This window comes from Cyrtonyx montezumae, unplaced genomic scaffold (genome assembly GCF_038088225.1).
Source record: "Cyrtonyx montezumae isolate F1298 unplaced genomic scaffold, pur_monq_1.0 scaffold_0, whole genome shotgun sequence".
In the NCBI taxonomy this organism is placed as follows: Eukaryota; Metazoa; Chordata; class Aves; order Galliformes; family Odontophoridae; genus Cyrtonyx; species Cyrtonyx montezumae.
Window position 1 is genome coordinate 15,423,291 of NW_027071824.1, and position 20,691 is coordinate 15,443,981.

Below are 20,691 nucleotides of genomic sequence, written 5' to 3' on the forward strand. Positions count from 1 at the left end.
GTTTAAAAAAATTAGTACCAATTTTATAACTTTAACACTGAGCTGTCAACTGGGATTTCACAAGTGTTACTGCAGGGAAATTTCAATTGTTTTCTAACCATCTGAATTATTTTGATAATGATTAATCCAATTTACACTGTAAAGACTTGATGGCATGTTTAATTGCTCTTGCCCTGTAGTATGTGAAAATTATTCCTTAAATAAGAATTCTCAAGCGTTTACTTTGCAATAACTTGCCACAGTATCAAATTTCTTTGGCTTGTACAAGAAAAGTAGTTTTCTATAAGACTAATTGTTTCAGCTGAATTGATTGAGATTCTTACCAACAATGTGCTATCATCAATGTTCTCTACTCTCAATTCTTTTATTCTTAAAATTATTGTATGTAACGTTATAAATATATATCACTTTGCAGCTAGAGAAAAACTATTTAATAACATTATGTCATGTGAGGAAGTGTAAATGTCATAACTGAAAGTACACCAAGCACACAATCTTTCTAACTGAAAGTATCACCACTCCGTCAAGCTTCCAGTGTTTCTTGCAATGTTTTTCTAGTATTAACATTGCTGTATGCCCTTATTATCATTCTAATTTTCTCTATTGTTACCCACAGGCTGCAATATACATTCTCTATCTGTTTTATGCTTATGTTAGACTGAGACACAACCTTAATACTTCTTTCAAGCTGGTTGAAATGCTGTTTTCAGAATGTGATTCTTTACTATTCTGTATACTCCCGTATTTTTTTAAAGTGGACTTTATAAACCAGAAAATTTCCTCCTCCCAAGAATTCTAGAGGTTTACTGTTATGTGTTCTGTTAAGCTGTACAATTCTGTTGCCTCTTATATATTGATGAAAAACTATTACTGGATTACCTTTAATTTTGGTTAACAGATTTTTGCCTGGAAGGGGAAGTAAGCATCATAACAGTTTTTTGTCTTTCAGACATAGTTCTGCTGCTTACTCAAAGGATTAAATACTTTACATTGTGGTATTACATCTGAGCTTAAAATAAACAGTGAATCACACTTTCTCATATGTGAACTTCATTAAGGCTTTCTGCACTTAACGCAATTTTTTCCTGAACAAAAAAAAAGGCTATTTCAGAGGGTCAGTTCAGGTTGCATATTAAAATTAGTGTTAGTGGTGGGATGAATATACTAAAAAATTCTGCTTTCAAAGCTGACTTCTTTCTTCAATGCAGACATGAAACATTAACATTATATTCTCAGGTCATCACAGAAAGAAAAAATATATTTTTTTCCTAACTCTTTTTGCTCTTTTGGATCACACAGTGGCAAAAGCATACTGTGTCTTTCTTTGATTTTCTTCTTCAGAAAGGGTGGAACATTTCTAGATGCTTTGCCATTCAAACATTCCTGCTGGTTCTATTTTCTCCTCAAAATTCTTAGATTAGTAACAGATGTGCTGATTCTTTAAACTGAAACAGAGGGAAGGTTTTTCTACTATACTTTGAATGATTTTAAAACTTTTACTGATTATTGAACACTGAATGCTAGTTGGTGTTACCAGCCTTCACCGTAAACAATATCTTATACTGTAAAAGTTTCACTACAGGATTTCTTCCCACTGTCTTCAATGATAAGCATCATGAAGGGCAACAGAACATATTCCTGAATGGCTTTAAAATGCAGTATTTTTTGTGAAAACTGATCAGGACCCCCAGCAAGATTTAGCATTCTAGAATTGTATAGCATAACTTTTAGGTATGCTTTGTCAGCATGCACCATTCCCATTTACACAAATCGCAAAGTACATAGACAGGAAAGTAGTTTGCAAACTTTGTATGTTGTTGGTAATGGTGGCTCATTGGCACAAACCACGTAGAAATTCTTGCACAGCATAAATACCAAGAAACTTTAGTACTCTTGTACACAACAGATTTGGTGCTCTTCATAGAGGGAAGGGATATTATCTAGAGGAATAGCAGCTCTGAGGAGGAGGATTTAAGGATGTTGGTTGATGAAAGATTCAACACAAGTTAGCAATTAGCACTTGCAGCCCAGCAGGCCGAATATATACTGGGTTGCATCAAGAGAAGTGTGACCAGTAGGTCAAGTGAGGTGATTCTGTTCCTCTACTCTGCTCTTGTGAGACCCCACCTGGATTACTGTATTGAGTTCTGGAGCCCCCAACACAAGAAGGAAAGGCTAATGGAGCAGGTCCAGAAGAGGGCAACGAAGATGACCCGAGATCTAGAGTAACTCCCATATGAGGACAGGCTCAGAGAGCAGGAGCTCTTCACCCTGGAGAAGAATCTGAGATGCTATAGTGGCCCTCCAGTATCTGAAGAGGGCCTGTAGGAAAGCTCATGAGGGACTATTTTTTATATAAAGCATGTAGCAACAAGAGGAGGGAAAATGTCTTTAAACTGGAAGAGGGTAGATTTGGACTAGTTATGAAGTAATTCTTTACTGTGTGGGTGATGAGACACTGGAAAAGATTTCCCAAAAAGGCAGTGGATGCCTGCTCCTGGAACCATTCAAGGCCAGGCTGGATGGGACTTTGAGCAACCTGGTCTAAGAGGTGTCCCTGCCTGTAAGCAGGGGGGGTTGGAACTAGATGATCTTAAAGGTCCCTTCTAACCCAAAACATTCTATGATAGTTCTGAAGCTGAAAGGCAGGCTTTAAATTTTTTTGTTAATAATGTTGTGTAATTTTTTATTTGGATTTGTAGATCATTCAGCAATGAGAGCTGATAAATCATACAGATCAAGACTTGCCTGGACACCTACCTTTGCAACCTGGTGTAAGGAGCTTGCTTTGGCAGGGTGGTTGGATTCAGTGATCTCTAGAGGTCCCTTCCAACCCCTACAATTCTGTGGTTCTGTGATAATACTTTCCTGAAGTATTCTGAGAAAAGATTTGAAGTCCAAATATGTTACGACTTTCTGATCCACTAAAGGAAAGAAATCCAATATTTAAACTCTAGGAGGTAGAAAACAGCTGTTTTTGTAGGTACTATACCTGAGGTACTATACCTGATTCACTAAAAAGGGATAACATTCACTGAGGAATATGAAAAACGTGTAATTAAAAGAATCTCCAGTTTTTCTCTTTGCAGAGTACTGAAAATATTCAAGTTGTGTTTCAGGGTAAATATGAGAAACGGGTGAAAGAAATACTGAATATAGCTTGATGTTGTGAAGATACTGCTAATCTTATACCTAGGAATATTTCAACATTTTAAAATTTCATACATTCATTTATTGATTTAAGATGACCTCGTACTATGTCTACTTTATATAGAGCTTATATAATACGAGCTTTCAGACTTCTTTTCTTTGAAGTGAAACAATATGAACTTGTCAGATAAGAACTTGTCAGTTTTTTTGTGAAAAATTCTTTCCTGTTGATGGGCAATAGTGCTGCTGGGTTCTTTTGGATGCTTTGGCTGATTTGTCTAAAATGGAACTAAAAAAATGTGGAATCTTTCTCTTATTCATCTTGAAGCAGTTCCTGTTTTTTCTGTTTTTGTTTTTGTTTCTTGAGACAGAAGGAAAGATGTCACTTGGATATCAGGAGGCTTATCAAGTTTTCAAGCAGGACCATGCTGACAGTATAACCATTGAGGACAACAAACAACTTCTAAAACAGAGGTAAGTGTCTCAAGCTGTAGAGAGTTCATTATGAGCATGGATAAGAAGTCTAATTTTAAATCAGATGTCCTATGCTTCTACTGAGAATTTGGTACAGAAACAGCCTTTTCTTGCAGGGATATTTCTTATGTGGAGGTCAGTGAGTGATGACAGTGAAAGCCTGAAATTAATATTAATATGGCATTAGTGGCTTTAGTGTGTCTGTCTTCTTGCTTTATTTATCTTATCTTTGTAGCCCTATTGAAGCAATGTGGTAAATGGCATTCATGAACAGAAATTATCTAGAGGAAGTTGGATTCATGTGACTAAATTGATTACTGTAATTTCCATTGTCAAAAATGCTTTATTGGCTTCAGCGCTGAATTGGACAGTAGAGCAGGAGATGTTTAACAGATGCTTTGGTCTATTGCTTCTAACTTGCTTGCCAAGTGATTTTAGGTTCTCTCTTCCAGTTTTGCACTCTAAAACAGAAATAATACTTTATCCTTCTACATTTGTTGCTAATGCTAGAAAAGCACTTCAAAATCTTCTGGAGAAGATGGTAAGAATGGTGAAATATTAACGTGAATTTTCATAAACAGACTTAAAAACATCTGAAAAGTACAGAATCAAGACTTGTTCTTGTTGGCTGTATAACAGTAGTGTTTCGCTGTCAGTCTTGCAAGCATTATTTCTCCATGTTCTTTGAGAGAAATATTACATATTTAGCTTAGGCATGCCACAAGCAGATCTCTCAATGTACCCTTCTAATCTTATTATTCTTACCTAATTTTAGTAGATGGTGGTTGCACTGCAATAATAGATATCACTATCTATTAAGAGAACACTTTGTGGTTACAGCATGATCATGGGAATGTAGCTGTTCTGAACTGTGTCCTGAATTTCCTCTAGTTAATATGAATTCTACATTTTCTCTGATAGGTACTACTACTGAAGTAAACCAGTGTATGCTTTTGCTTTCAGGACATGTAATGAAGATATGTAGAACCCACAGACTTTGACACCAGGTTTTCTTTCCCTAAAAGATGGATTCAGACTCATGCTTTGGGTAGCCCCTTTCTAATGTACAGCAGCTGTTTGCTGAAATTGATGCTAATGTGAAGGCTGATATTTTGAAACAAGACAGTTCTCCTGTGTCATTTGCAGTGGATTTTAGTGAGATATTTGTAGCTCCAAGTATACTGAGTTCATGAAAATGGATTTATACAAAGTCCAGTCTGTAATTTGGAATGCGACCTCTGAACCACCAGTTGCACAAAAACTGGGTTACCCAGCCAGTGTTCAAATTGCAGAGGAAGATGTGTGTGGACACCAGATGTTTAAAGGTTACCGTAACTTCCCTTTACATAGAGATTTCTCATGTTAATAATTTTGTTTATAGTTACATAACTGCCTCTGTCATACCAAGAACAGTATTTGGTTCAGAAAGTACTTATTTTTAGCTGTTGTACTTTTCCTCTGAGTATTTTGGGTAAATTTTCTTTGGCTGCTAGTTAAACTATTCTTGTATTAATTGAATAGTGATCTGTCAGCGAGCATAGTTCTAAGATGCACAGCAAGAGTCACAACTATTCTTGGGCTGTGAAATTATTGACATACATGAATTGTAAATTCTCCCTCCTTGTAGATCTTCAGAAGCTGCCTGGGCATGGTCCTGGGCAACCTGCTCTAGGTATCCCTACTTGAACAAGGATTGGACCAGATAACCATCAGAGGTCCCTTGCAATGCCAGTCATGCTGTGATTCTGTGTGTATACCTGTAATATCTCTACCTGTGTGTAAATATTCTATAACTGCTTATTTACAAACAATGAAATCTAATTCTGATTAAATCGAATACTGAAAAATATCTATCCTGCCATAAAAGTACCCTAAAAAGAACCCTAAAAGTAATACTGTTTCTATCATAAAACCTGTCACCTATTTCTTCATAAGTCTTTACAGGGAATGCAGCTCAGTATTGTAACTCACTACCATCCTTGGATTCAAAAAACATAAAAAATAAAATAAAAATGGAGGCTTACTTAATTAAAAATGATTTCTCTTTGAAGCTCACCTAGTGACTTCCTGTCTGAATGAAAGACAATAGATTGAGGTTATCCCATTAGTTTTATTATCCTTATGGGTTATTATTATGCCTGTGGGAACTATTAAAAAAGTGGCTTTGTATGGTAGAAAAAGTAATCTACAGCATGTTATACTGTTAACAGGGAACTCTATTTTTCTTTTGTAGAACAACTGCAGTGCTCCTTATATATCTATGTTTATGCCCAGACAGAATGACACTGCTGAAATTTGGACATCTTATACCTGACATTGAGGACTTAATAATGTCCTGTTACTCAGTACAGTCATGTTCTCTTAAGAGTTGTTTCTCTAAGGAAGAGAAAAATCTGTCTCATTTTCTCGTGCAATAAAGCAAGAAGTCTTCCCAGCTAAGCCACTCCAATACTATATGCTATACTGCACCAAGCCTTTTAAATTCCATCCTAGTCAGTATTTCCAGTAGTAAAATTCTACTGAACTCACAGATGTAATTTAAATCTAGTTTCCACTTTGATGTTCTCTATTAATTCTTTCCACTTTCTTCTTCCCTTACTTTCTATGTCTCATCTGCTTAGCAGCTAACTTGTTTTTTTTCAGTAGCTTGGTAGCTATGGATGAGTTTCATGGAAAGGATGAGTGGCACTTAGGTCACTCAATCTCTAATTAGAAATGAATGAGCATTTGTATATTTCACTAAGTATCTCCGCTGTATCATTTGAATTTGGCTTGTTTTACATTTTAAGTTAAAGACTTGTTTTTCACGATACTATGTTTTTAATTAGTGACCTTTTTTTTGAAGAGTTAAACCTTTGCAAAATTCTTGGTCCATGACAATTCTCTATTCATGGGGGATATTCATGGAGTCTTTTGAACTAACAATGTAATGTTCAGTCATTATTATTCATACTTGTATTAACTTAATGAGATTTTTTTCTTAGGGTAGTATCAAAAGTAGCCTTTTCCTTTCAGTAATAGCATCGAATTTCGTGTCTTTATTTTGCTTATTTAGTTTGATTGTGAATCATAGTCCCAGATTAAATTTCTTGTTCTTAGATTAATGCCAAATTTTAGTTTAAGTTATACTGCCAGTTTATAAACTGTGGTGTTTTGAGAAACAGATGCATGGCTCATTCAGCTATTCCTGTTTTCAAGGCAACAAGCTAAAAATACAGACTGGATAATCAGCTGGCTTCAAATTGTCCAGCTGAATCTATCTGTACACATGGATCAGTGGTAAAAGGAGTTTTGACTCAATAGTTAATTGATGAGGCTAATATTTAGCCTATGGAAGCTGGAGGGAAGAAAGAGAGGTACTTTTATTTCCATTAGATCTTTACAAAATCTTCCTTGGATATTCTAAGTCTGAACTAGTTCTAGTGGTTATATAAAAGTCTCACAGATACTTCAAAGGCTTCTGCTTTCCTTGTGCAATAAATAGTAAGTACTGAGGAACACCCCCAGCTGGAGCTATTTAGCCTTGTTAAATTCAGCCTTGAAAGTGTTCAGATGTGAATGTGGTTGCCTGAAATGCCAGCTCTTTCCAGTTCCAATGGGAAATTAACTAATTGAGAAGGGCAGTTTTCCAAGACCCACTTCCCAATGGGAAATTCATATTTATTGACTGTTTTGCCATTATGAGTTATACAGCAGTACAGTTTGTGGATCTCCTCAGTTATTTTGTTAGACTCATCCAAGTCAGTTGCAGGCTTAATTAAAAATTATGTATCGTAGTTCTGCCTCTACATTCAACAAGGTTTGATTTGCAGAGATGAAAATAACTGTTCAAGCTTCCACATTAAGCCCAACAACTTATGACAAAGTTCACAATGTAGCAAATTATCCTTCTACATTTTAAACTTTTTACTATTTCAACTGTTACAGTGAATTAACAGTCATAGTTCTCACAGCAAGATACATTTAGTGCATCAATGCCTGATGTAGATGCCATTTTTCCATCACAGCTTTTCTGTAGTACTCAGTTTAATAAGGTATAGTGGAGTAATTATGCAAAACAAAACTAACAAACAAACAAAAAAGGCTGTTAGGGGTAAAAAGAAATAAATCATAAAAGGATAAGGCATTAAGTTCTAACAAGCTATAGAAAATGTAGAGAATGTAAGTGCATTTGTAAGGTTGCTTTTTAATGAATTACTTAAATGTCTCAAACTTATTAAAGAGAAAGACATACAGTGAGCAGAATGCTTTATAACACAACACTGAAGTTAGCATCACTGCAACATCATGGTGCAAGCTAGTAGAATAATTAACAAACCATGTAAAGACTTGATGATCTGAATATAATCAGTTGTCAGTGTTGTCAGTGAATTATTTTAGACATGCTTGCTGGAAATTTTACTTAGTACTATTCAAATACAAGGCAGAAGCACAGTCTTGGCTCCCTATGAGCTTGTGGTATTACCAAACATGTAGATGGGCAAGACACTTTGTCAGAATGTACAAGGGCTGCACTGGAAGAAGTGTTTTTTTGTGAACTTTTATGGAGATTCAACAGTGGGTGATACTTTTTAAAAGTGAAGACAGAGACAGTGGGTCACTACTGGTGCAGCTTTTTATGAGTGCAGAATACAAGCTCTTCATCACTGGCAAAAATGCATAGTCAATTGTGTCTATGTTGAAAAATATTCTGTAGCTGAAATTTTGCTCTTTCAGATAGTGTTGTTGCAATGGAAATCAGTAGGAGACGTTAGTTTCAGAGTGACCAACATATATGGTTTAAATTACTTTTAACAATTTGGGATATGTGTCTGTGCCTATTATTCACAATATTATGCATGGAAAAGATTTTTTATTATATATTTGTTAAATCACTTAATCTCAGAGCATTTCAGCTTGCCATTTTTTAAGATTTCTATACAAAACATGTGAATGCTTTGAGGACTCTCTGACATTATTCAGTGTTTTGGAATTGTGAATTTGTAATAAAAAAAAAAAGATCTTCACATTACCTCTTGTCAAGGATGAACTCAGATGAACTTTTTTCTTACTATGAATAATTTTCTACTTCAATCAGTTATGGAAGGAATAAAATTACAGTAAAAAAAAAAAAAAAGCATATCAAAGTGATTTTCAGCATCAAATGAAGGGGACTGAAGAATGAAAATGGATCTCTGCAGGAGTGATGTAGTTACCAGTATTAGACTTGTCCAGGCCGACGGATTTAACATCGCTACTTTTGTAGAAAGGTTCAAGTGATATTTATTTGCCACAAGTGGTTTTCTTTTACAACACACTAAAGAAATATGTGAGTAGGCTAGTTCAGTAGATACTCTGAGAGAGGAACCACCTACTGAATCACCAGCAACACGTCCTGCTGCATGCTGAGCTTCCTTTTGTCTCTCCTCCAAGAAATGTCTAAGTTCTTTATTTTTTTTCCTGTCAAAACACTACGCCAAGATGGAAAGGCCTCATTTTATGCTGGGATGATAGAATGTGATATGTTATGTAAAACAAATATTGCATATTACAAAAGGCAATTTGAAATTGTCTGTTCCTATCCTTTATTTACAAAAATTACATTCCTCTGGCAGTGAAATAAACCAGAGGAAATTTCACATTATTAAAAAAAAAAAAAAAAAACAACTCATTTCCAGCTTTCAATATTATCTGAAAACTACAAAAAGAGATCTTCCAAAGCTGGATTTATTGTTTTTTTTTTCCTGTCCTTCTTAGTTGGGCTGCAGTTTGCTTTATATGTTTGAATCTTAATTTGGCTAGATTTACCTTGTATCAATATTGGACCAGTAGGTACACATTTTATATGATTTCAATACTTGCATTCACATAAGGACTAGTTGTAGAACAGACTAATATAGCTTATTCACACCTTTCTCTTTTTCTGTTTGAGAAGTTTCTTAATGACAGGGACATACATGTTCACATAGCACAGACAGCAATTGTCAACAATATGCTTATTACAGGTTTAAATGTTTAATTTCCTGGTGAGCAGAAGTTTAAAACTTTTGTTTTCCCTTTGAATTTTTTCTTTCTATATAGCTGTATGTTAAAGTTGCAATTAACTTATCATATTAAAATTAATGATATAGTAATATTAACGTACTTTATTGTAATAGATTACTACTTATATATTTAAAGAAAGTATTTAGACTGAAAAATATTTATAGTCATGTAAATCTACTTTCCTTTCTAGCATGTGTATTAGCTGAATTTGAAGTGGTTTCTTGTAGACTAAATTTTTTTCGGATGGAAAATATTTTCCAGCCTGTTTTACTTACAAAGTGAATAATAGTCCTGAAGAATTCAGTATTTTATGGTAAACAAAGATTTTAACTAGTTTCTGTATTGTTGCATTGACAGGTTTGCCGAAGCTAAATGTCTTGGAGAAAAAATAAATGAAGTGAGAAATAAAATAAGTGAGTACATTTCAGCTTCATTTTATATCTATAGCTGATGAAACAACAGCATTCAGAGGATATATAGAGATTTTGATTCTAGAATAGGTGAATCAGTGTATTACTAAGATTTCCAAAGAGATTACTGATAAAATAACAATTTAGAATTTTATATACCAGTTCTAATTATTCTGAGTAATGTGAAAATGTGATTATTGCAAATAACATAATTATTGCAATTGATATGAAAAACAGAACTGTTCTTTATTTGATAGCAAGTCTTAAATATGGCAAAAGGAGAAGTTAATATCTTAACATCACATTTCCTGAATTTCCTTGTAGGATAAAAGGGACCAAAAACCATTGTTACAAATTCTGATTTCTGTGGATGAAGGATTGTATTTTATCTTCAATTTCATATAGCTTTTGTTAGAAGAAGCTTTCATAGTTTAATTACTCCTCTGCACTTCCTTCATATAGATTAATTTGAATGATTAGAAGGAGTCCTGCTGCTTAGTGAGGGAAATCTTCATTTTTTATTTTAGGACACGAGCAGCATATTTCAAATTATTCAGTGCAAAAAGTTACCTAGAGATATACTGAATGCAAGCTAGGTCTTATCCAATCACCCTATCAGCCCTTTATATCTTCCTAGGTAATTTTTGAGTTCTGTTAAGATCTGTGAACTCTTTCCTTACAACTAGCTATCCAGGCTCTATGTCAGATGTGAAACATGGTTTTTGTCTTTAGAGATCAGGTCTATGTCTTTTTGTATGTAGATATTTAGGTGAACCAAGTCTCTTCAAGATTCAAATACAGACTATGAGGATCTAATTCTACAAGCAATTAGACGTTGAGGTGTTGCTCCTAGTTTATATTTCTTTCTTCTGTGGCTGGTATCAGCAGACATGAGCAGTAAATCATCATCATCACTTCTTGTCTCGTAACAGCTTTTGATTGCTAGAAAAGGACAAAAATCTCAAAGCCCTTTTGACAATTGCTCTGTATTTTGACCGTGATTATATTCACCATGGCAATGAATGGTAGCTACTGCCAGATTCTGGTCTATCAGGTACCTCATGATACCTGCTTGGAAATGTTACACAATGTATTTACAATTATGTGAGCTATGTGGAAAACTTCAGCCATGATGTCACTGTTTGTTCAAACCGCTGCACTAGGATCTTTTGAAGCGATGCAGGGCCAGAAACATCTGTTGCTGAGCCAGTGTTCTGAACACTGGGTTGTTTCTACAAGACAAGGCCCACCTGATGAGCCATCAAATCAGGATACAACCTCTTATTTTCCTCTCCTTCTGTCCTGAAGTTCCATGTTGCCCTGATTTAATTCTTTCTCCTGGATTTATTTATATGTGATAGGAAGCCCAAATGAATTCTTGGCATAGATTGAGGTAGAGCCAAAGTCAGAACTGGGAGTTAAAACTGTTTCTCTCACTGAAGCTGAAATCCATTTTAAGAGCAAGCAAAGAGAACACCACCAATGAGTAGTCACACACTTGCACATAATTCTCACAGCAAGAGGCTGTGATAGTGATGCTTGGGGACAAGAGCCTAGCAGCCACCTTACTAGCACCTTGTATTTAAGTAATCTCCATTGTTTTTTAAAATTTGATCATAAAATTGAAAAAGTCATTGCATTTAGTTCATACTGTAATCTTTCTGTATAAGCAACAGATTCCATCCACTATATGCAGATTCCATATGGAATTAAGGGTATTAATCTGCCACTTTTTTTTTTTGCTGAAAATTGTTAAACTAAGGCAAGGGTATTAATCTGCCACGTTTTTTTTGCTGAAAATGTGGCAGGAAGAATAAGAATCCTCTGCAGCCTGCAACTAGATCTTTCATTTACTTGTATTGTAATTTTGTTTTTCTTAAGCATTCCTGTCTGCCTTGTGCACAATCAAGAACAGATCCCATCAATATCACTTTCTTCTATTTCTAAGTTATATTTAATAGTATAAAACTATGCACCACAGAGGTCATAAAGCACATTTCATGGTCTGATTACATTCTGAGATAGTGACAGCAGTTGTCTGTACATTTTGTGTCAGAAATATCCTTTCATTCTGATTGGAAATGTGTTTTGCAGAGCACAGAATAATCTAACCCCTTCTCAATTGCATTAGCATTTCAAAAACATGTCAAGAAGTTAAAGCTAGAAAGAGGAACCTTAAATAAGATTTTCATGGTATGCTTTTGCTGATGTTATTGCTTGCATAGAAAGCTCAAGGAAAACATAGTCTAGCTGCAAGCTGGATGGTAAGCACGGAGTGACTGTAACATAAGAAAAGAGATATTGTGACTAGCATGCCCCTTTGGTACTATATCACATGTTCCTGGATTCTGCTTCCTTTTATGCTTAACAGCACTGTGGTGAATTTGGACATTTAAAAATTATTTCTATGAAGAACAATATGTGTCTCAGATTTTTTGTCATGATTACTTTTCATCATGACTTAGATATAAGAAGGACAACTTTCTTGTAGGATGAAGGTTTTCTTCATCTAATATTCAGATAGATGAGAAGATAGCAAGATAGACAGATAAGAATAAGGGCAATATTTTTCTAGCCCAGGTAAGTTTAGTTAAATTTCAGTGATGTAGTTTACTGCATTGTCAGACAAGTTTTTAGGCATAAATAAGGGAGGGAGCAGAGGGTTTTGGTGCAAGCATTGAGTAGCAGTTGAGTGAGCATTTATTTTTCAAGGTCAGTATGTATCTGTAACAAGAGCTTGTTTATAAACTTAGTCTTTTTCATTCAACAATACAACTCAATATGAATAAAGTCGGTAATTTGGTTTGTAATGGAAAGCAAAATGTCAGAAAGTCAGAAACTGTCTCTGAGGTAAAATAAATTCTTTCATGTTTAGATTTCCCTTTCTTTCCACTAAATCTAATAAGCTTTCAGATGAAATTCAAGGTACCTAACCTGTGTGAATTAATTTGTGCTAATTAATAAATTCTAAGCAACTTTGGAAATACTGCCTCTCTCCAATCACTGCAAAGCTCTCAATCAGCACAAGCACAGGCATCATCCATCTCTCTATAGGAGAGGTTCCAGACTGCTGAATAAATCAATAAACAGAATATAATGGCCAAAAAATGCATGTATGCATATCAGTTTATGCAGGTCCTTGCTGTTCATCAATAACATCATGGAATGCACAGGACAGTACTCAAGAAGAAAGTGATGCAAAGATATAGCATCACCTTGTCAAGGTTAGCAGGAGTTTCATTTTTGGGACACTGTTGTCAACAAGAGGGGTTTTACATCATTACCAAGAGGATTGTTTGAAAGATCTGATGCTAAGGAGAAAAAGTCAACATATAAAACTGCTAATCATTAAAAACCAATAGAAAGCCTCATGTGCTCCTATATGGATCATACACAAGGAAGAGTTGGGGGCATTAAAAATACTGTTTTCAATGTAGGTTAAAATAATGCATTCATTCAGAATCTAGTGACTAGAACTATTGCTCATACACAAGAATGTCCTACATATTAGTTCCATTTACGATTAGTAAACATTTCCAGTTTATCCCTGTGAATGTCTATTTTGGTGTATTTATACCACTATTAGGATTACTTTTTTTTTTATAAGGAAAAAAAGTGTACTAAATGTTATTTAATGCCCAAAGGAAAGCAGCTGTTGTTTTTTGTCTGTCCAGAAATCAGCTGACATTATTATTGAATTTGAGAGAGAAAGGGCAAACTCATGTGGGAGTAATAACAGAGTGAGGAAACAGGCACTCTTGGAATTAGAAAGGGTAGGTGGGTGGATTACATGCACATGATGTTGACAGTGCAGCTATACCCACAGGAATGCCTAGATATTGCACTGCTCTGCCTTGTTTCAAGCTTTGAATTTGCTGCACAGGATCATAGGATACCAAAACCAATGACAGTGTAGAATGAACTCATGCCCTTGTACTCCAAGGCAAGATAATTGAAGGGCCTTCATCTGATTTGCTTGCACATTACTAAAAAACATTGTGCTTATATATTGCAGCTTATGAAGTGAAATGATGAGGATTAGGGGAAAGTGAGGACAAGATATAACTGAGCTCAATTGATTCTGGTTCACTATCTTATACAAAGCAGAGTTCTTTCTGTGAAATCAAATTAAATGTAAAACCTATTCAGAACCTAAATAATGTACAATCTGTATTATGATAATTTTTTCTCTGTGTGTATGACTGTGTATGCATGAAAATTTGCAGTAAGAAACTATGCTATGAGGCAACTAGGAAGAGAGAAAAAATGCTTCCTTGTAACAACAGTAAAGCTTTGGTGCATACGATGATAGGGTTTTATTTTAATTTCATCTAGAAATATTTAAAATTTGTATTAATTTAAGATGAGTAGTCAAGTTGTAAGAGTTGAGAATTAAAATGGTGGTTTAAAGAAGACCATCAATGGCAAGATTTTGATTTGAAAAAGATATGTAACCTCTGATCACAGCTACCACTTCTGTTCAATCATTTCTGTTTTCCAGTCCACATGGTTTTCTGTCTGAAAACTGCTGGGTATTTTGGTCAGACAGCACTCCATTGTCTATCCTGTTTATCTTCAAAGTTTTACCTTCACATGTAGGCATAAATTATTTACTTTCAGGAAGAAGAATCTATTGCTTAAGAATTAGTATATCGAGGATGATTCTAGGAATGCTATGCATATTTTAGGCCATGATTATATGGATTAGAAGAGTTTAGGAAGGTCATTAATTACTAAAAAAAAATTTTAACTTTTACTGAATAAGTATATGTACTTAGGAAGGATATAATACTTCCGTTAAAGAAAAAATCCGTTCTTTACATGGAATTTTATTCAACTGAATATGTCGTGATGATTTGCTATGCAGAAACAAATTCCTTCTGAATCAACATGGTACTTTCTTAAGGCTCTGTATTATAAGTAGAATTATCTATTTTAATATAAATGTTCTAAGTGAGACACGTTAATTCCCTGGATATTGTTTCAGACATAAATGAAGTGAGACTCTAATAATACATTCCATTCTTCAGAGTAACACTGAAATACTTATGTTTTTATGGAAATTAACATTGAGAGCTGCTGATTAGCATTAGGCTATTCTGGTTTAATTCCAGAAAGTATCAAGTACTTACACAGTCTTGTATCAGATGTGCATACACTGTGTTTTTTGCTGGAGATCACTAGGGCAGACGAAAAGTAGCAGAGATGGGCTTTTAAGGAACTGACTAGCTCTAAGAAAAAATAAGAAGGTTACATTCTGCAAGCAAATCTGGTTCAAATGAAATGCAAACAGCAATATAAGTGGATGAATTCAGTACGAAGATTTAATGAACAGATAACATAATGGTATCATTCCATTCTATTCATTCTTCAGCAGCTTGCTATGAATGGCTGTTTTTAGCACAGACCTCAGAAGTCTATGTAACTTGAAATCTTGAAACTTCAGCTGAGGTCACTTTGAGTTGCACTAAAGATTGGAAAGACTATTCAGAAAATACTTCTGTATTTAGCTTTGTCTTTGTTGTTTTTTTCAGTTGATACAGGACAATGAGTGTTTGACACAAAATGTAAAATTTTAATATATTACAACTATATATAATCCTTTTATTATGAAATATATTGCAGTATATCGAACTTCACTCACAGTTTCACCACTAAGGGTGCTCAGTATTGTGCTGGTGTTGAGAAGAATCCATTGCTGTGTACTCAAGCCAGACACCTTGGGCCTGCCCTATATTTAAGGAGGTACAGTGAGGATTACTACTGTACAGTACTATTATGACTCTATTATATTATATTATTAATTGTTCTTTAAGTCACGTCACGATTTGTTTCTCCTGCCGAAGTTTCAGAAGTTTTGTTTTTCTGCTTCTAATTTTTTGTTTCCTTTTTTTTTATCTTTTCCTGCTGTTTCTCATGAAGACAATTTGTCCTCTTGCTTTAGAGTAGGGCTATAATATTCCAATGTTGGTGGGAAGAATCAAGCCATTCTCTGGTATGTTTTTAATTGATATCTTGAGCCCCATCATGTTTATCACAAGCAACATCATGCAGTGTCCAAAAACAAGGAGTTTCAGTGGACTGGAGTAAATTTCCATTTGATAAAAGGTGTAGTTTATTAAGTATAGTAATCAACATGTAAACAGAGGTACTGTAGCAACAGAGAAGGATGAAGTAGGTTAAAAAATAAAATCTGATTTCCTGACATCCTAAATCTTCAGTATTAGTGAGGGTGGTATTCAGGAAGGATCCAAAAAGGTCTTTTAAAAGTTTTGCTTTATTTTATGGCCAAGTGTTTCAGTCTCCAGAAATATTGTGTACTTAACATAAAACATTATTCAGCATTCTATCACTAGAGAATAACTCGTCTGATGAGGAAGGCAAATTGCATTTTATATCTTTCTTTGCTTAGAGTCCATTCCTGACATGGACAAGCTCCCTGGGGACCAAGCTTTAACAGGCTTGTCAATACTTGGTATGAAAACTAAGGGTACCAGGTTTTCTTTGGGGTATCTTGCCCAGCCAACTTCTACAAAGACATCTCAGTGTCACACTGTATGCATGGTGTTTGTGTGTCCAGGATTTCTGGCTTTTTTGCAGCTGCTGCACCCACTGGACTGTTGAGTACCTTAGAAATTCTGAATGAACAGGCAAGTCAGTGATTTAGAACAAGCTGAGATAGTAGTTTACCATGAGAAGTAGAAGATCTAGCAAATATGCACCAGTGGAGAAGGCAGCTCTCTGAAAAATGAGATTGTTTGTATGCTGCTTCACCGCTTCCCTTCCAGCATAGGGATATATGTGGAAAAACACTGATTCAGTACAATTAGTCTCCATGGATTTCATCTCTCCTGGGAAGCTGTCTACATCTTGCAAATGTCCTCTGTGGCATAGCGAAGTCTATCTTGGTCTCAGGACACAGCCATTGTGTCGGAAAAAGAAACACCAGCAATATTTCTAGAATATTGAATCTCGAGTTAACCTTCGCTGTTAAATGCTGGAGGATGTCAGTTCTGACTAACACAAGGAAGCATATTAACTAAGAAAAATCTGTGGCCATCTGTTAGAAAAGAATAACAAAAGAGAAAACAAGCCATAGGGACAAACAGTCCCCCAGCTGTAATTTCCCAACTGGGATGATATTCAAGGTGGCCCAGTGCCTAAGAAGCCCAAGACTGTTTCTGATCTCCAGGTCAGTTTCAAAGTAGTTTTGTAATAAACCAGGCATGTTTATGAGTCCACCAAAAATAGCAGTAGCTGTTAAAGCTGAAGCCATTCAGCATGGTTGACACAGTCTTCAGATTCTTTCTCCTTAATTTCTTGGCCCAATTGTTTTGCAACATGATGCTGAAAGAACATATTTCCTATGTGTGTTTGTTTTGGATAAATATCTAATCATCATGCCATTATGACTGCATTTCAGAATCTATTTTTTAAGTGTTTTATTTTGGTTTTTGGAAATGTGGAATTAAAAACACAGAAAGACAGCTGAGTTTCTGCAGGTTTTATTTCTTAACCACCTTGTCACCATCTGCACTTTGTTCTTTGCTAGAAATGTGATTTACTTAGCTTTACAGGATGCTGCTTATTTTTCCACTCGGTTACAATTCCTTCCATTTCAATTTATTTCCTTCTTTCCGTAATGAAATATCACTTACTTTCCCTTCAGTTCCATCAAGGTTCTTTTTCTACTGGCATCTAACTCTCTTCAAGCATGATTCCCGTGGCTCACTTTAGCCAGTGACATGTAGAGCACAGTACATAAATGTTGTGATCACTCACAGTGTCATTAATTTAATCAACTTTCTCAAGTTGCTTTATGGGCAGGTGTCATGCTTTTCACATAGGCCTGGCAGATAACTACTAAATGGTAGCTGGTTTCTAACGTCTTGTGACAGACAGAGCTGTGATGAGTCTCCATAAGCTGTTTTCTTGTTTTAGGAGCAGCCAGTTTTGTAATATAAAATGGTGAATGATAGGAATATTTTTTCTTTCCTCAATATCAACTCGTTGAAAGGTTCACATTAATACATCTTTTGTTTACTTACAATGTTCATAGTGAGTCAGAGTAATAAATTCATTATCTTGCTTGTAATTAGTGAGTAATATTTTTTAATATTTTGTGACATTTTGTGATTAAAATCTTGAAGTTATTATGAAATAGCATAGGAGCAGGGCTCACACTATTAATGAGGTTCCATTTGCTTGGTGTAATTTTTAATATGTGTAAGAAATGAATGAAGTAATACCTTTAGCTGAATGGCAGTCACTAAAATACTTGCAGTAAAATATGTGAGCAAGGAGGAAAATCAGACAAGAATACAAGTTATATAATACTAGCCTGTGAAGTATTACTGTGCATTTCTATAAACAGGAGAGACAATCCATCTTTGTTATAATTACTGTAGGCAATATAAATATCATAGGTCTAAGCCTTATCTCACTTCAGAAGTACGCCTATGATGATGGCAACTGGAGCAGAACCATCCATGTTGCTACTGCTCCAGAGGGTCATGTAAATGTCAGAAGAAACAGAAGGAACAATGTCATTGCTATGTGTTTGTTAGTCCTCTGCTGACACAGGATTTGTCTTCCTTGCTATGTTGAATCTGAGGCTGAGCTGCTTTCCTGCTTATCTCAGTAAGAAAAGGTTAGAGGAGAGAACAGCATCTTCAGTAATTGTCCCTGCAGCAGCACTCAGGACATGTAAAAAAATATACTTAATTTGGAAGGTACAAATCTGTTGGCTTCAGGGGGCAATGCACATGTTCATGCCAATGCTAAATATTGTCCATTGTTTCAGTATAGTTTACATATGTTTGTTTTTACTTTCAGACAATAGGCAATGCTCCTGGGTGACAGTGCATAGGCTGAATACATCCTTAGAACAAGGAAACATAATTTGTCAAATGACTCATTCAGAAAAAAACATAATGAATGAATTCATTTGAACAGCTCTATTATGCTCCCCCGATGTGCTATTCTTTAAACAGAGGAACCTTATTAGTGTAAGTAACTCCAGGCCTAAGACATTAATGTTTTCTTTGGATCTATGCTGGAATCTACATACGTAGGAAACATTTTCTTTTTCTAATAATTACAAATGATGTTCTGTTCTTTAGAAATAGAAGTATTTTCAGGGGAAAAAATTATGCTCAGGAAGAACCTAAGTAAACACTTTTTACTGAGAATTTTCACTAGAATAACTAAAACCAAATGGACCGAGCTCATTGGATTTAATCAAGTTATGAACTGCCATGACTATAAACTTGGAAAAGTACCTCTCAGAAACAGATTCTCTTCTTGTAGTCTGTCTAAAGGCTGAAAACTCTTCGTATTGCTAGAATTATGCACTGTTTTGCTACTCCGTTAGGCTGATACGTTCTGATGAAGTCAATTGAATTTTCTCTTTAAGATAAAAGAAATCAGATAATATTTATCATTGTATTATTTTAAAAATATTCCTATATTATTTTTACACAGAGTTGCCTTTAATTCTGTCTTTATTCAGTAATGGATGCTGTGAGACTTTAAGAGTGAGGTATCAAGATCTCAAAGTCTGGAGATAGTAAACCCATTAGCTTTTTTCAGAGGTGCACTGGTGAAGAATTATGCCTCTTCACAAGCACTGAAAGGAAAAATACTGTTTCATTGGATCTTGTGATTCACACATTTGATCAGCATTGACGCAGCCTTGCGCAGTATACATGCACATACGTATGTGTACTGAAATACAATTATTTCCCCAATCAACATTCTTAATAAGTAGAACTAGTGATGTAATCACAGTTGGTTGTGAATATTGCAGGAGTACAATCAACAGTGCATAGTTGTATTTTATGATGTTCTTAAGCACTTTTGTTAAGACTTGAGGTAAGACATTTTCAGAGCTGTTGATCTCATTGTGCAAGTTATATACAGTCAGGTTGCAATTTAAATTGCTGAGCAACTCAGAATAAGGCTTGGACTCATCCAAAACACTGATATAAGTACAGTATATCTTTACAGAAAGCTATTTGAGATTTTACTGGAATGTTAATATACCTCTAAAACAAACAAAAAAGTATCTGCTTGTGGGTTTGGTATAATTATAACAAGTTACAAGCAAGAAAAAAAGAAGTTATATGCCCATTCTTACTCTGATTCTTACTCAACCTTTAGCAACCTGATTTCCTCAAAACATGGCCATGTATCTAAGCAGCTCCATATTTTTCTTATTCATATTTTATTTTAAGTTTGCTGTCACAACTGCTGTGATTCTATGTTAATTTTTTCCTAATGTGAAATTGTCAGAAAACCTGCTGTTGGTAAAATATCTTTTCTTTGAATGTGCTTGTTCGCACTCTAGGTTTTATTATTTATTTTTAAATTTCTTAAATATGACCATTTGGGATGGAAGGAGGAGCTGTATACAGAGTTGTTCCTTTGACTTTATTTTCCTCATTCTTCATTTTCACATTATTTTATCAGTAGAAAGCAAAAGATAAACTGTATTTAGTTATATAAATGAACATCAACAATGCATGGCAGCACTGAGTTTGACTTAAAAAAAAAAAAAACAGATGGGTAGTGACAGCCAACTTTGGGATGATATTATAAAGTTCTGAGTATTTGTTTCTAAATTCAGAAAGCA

General features: G+C 34.9%; 1 protein-coding gene across 1 annotated transcript in view; it reads left to right on the forward strand.

The window, feature by feature from the left end:
* The window catches only part of KIF6 (kinesin family member 6), a 118,123-nt gene that overhangs the window by 63,096 nt on the left and 34,336 nt on the right, over positions 1-20,691 (forward strand). Inside the window, exons 14-15 of the mRNA XM_065755329.1 lie at positions 3,522-3,624; positions 10,006-10,061. Of these exons, the coding sequence (XP_065611401.1) occupies positions 3,522-3,624; positions 10,006-10,061 (159 nt within the window). The remainder of the gene's footprint in view (positions 1-3,521; positions 3,625-10,005; positions 10,062-20,691) is intronic.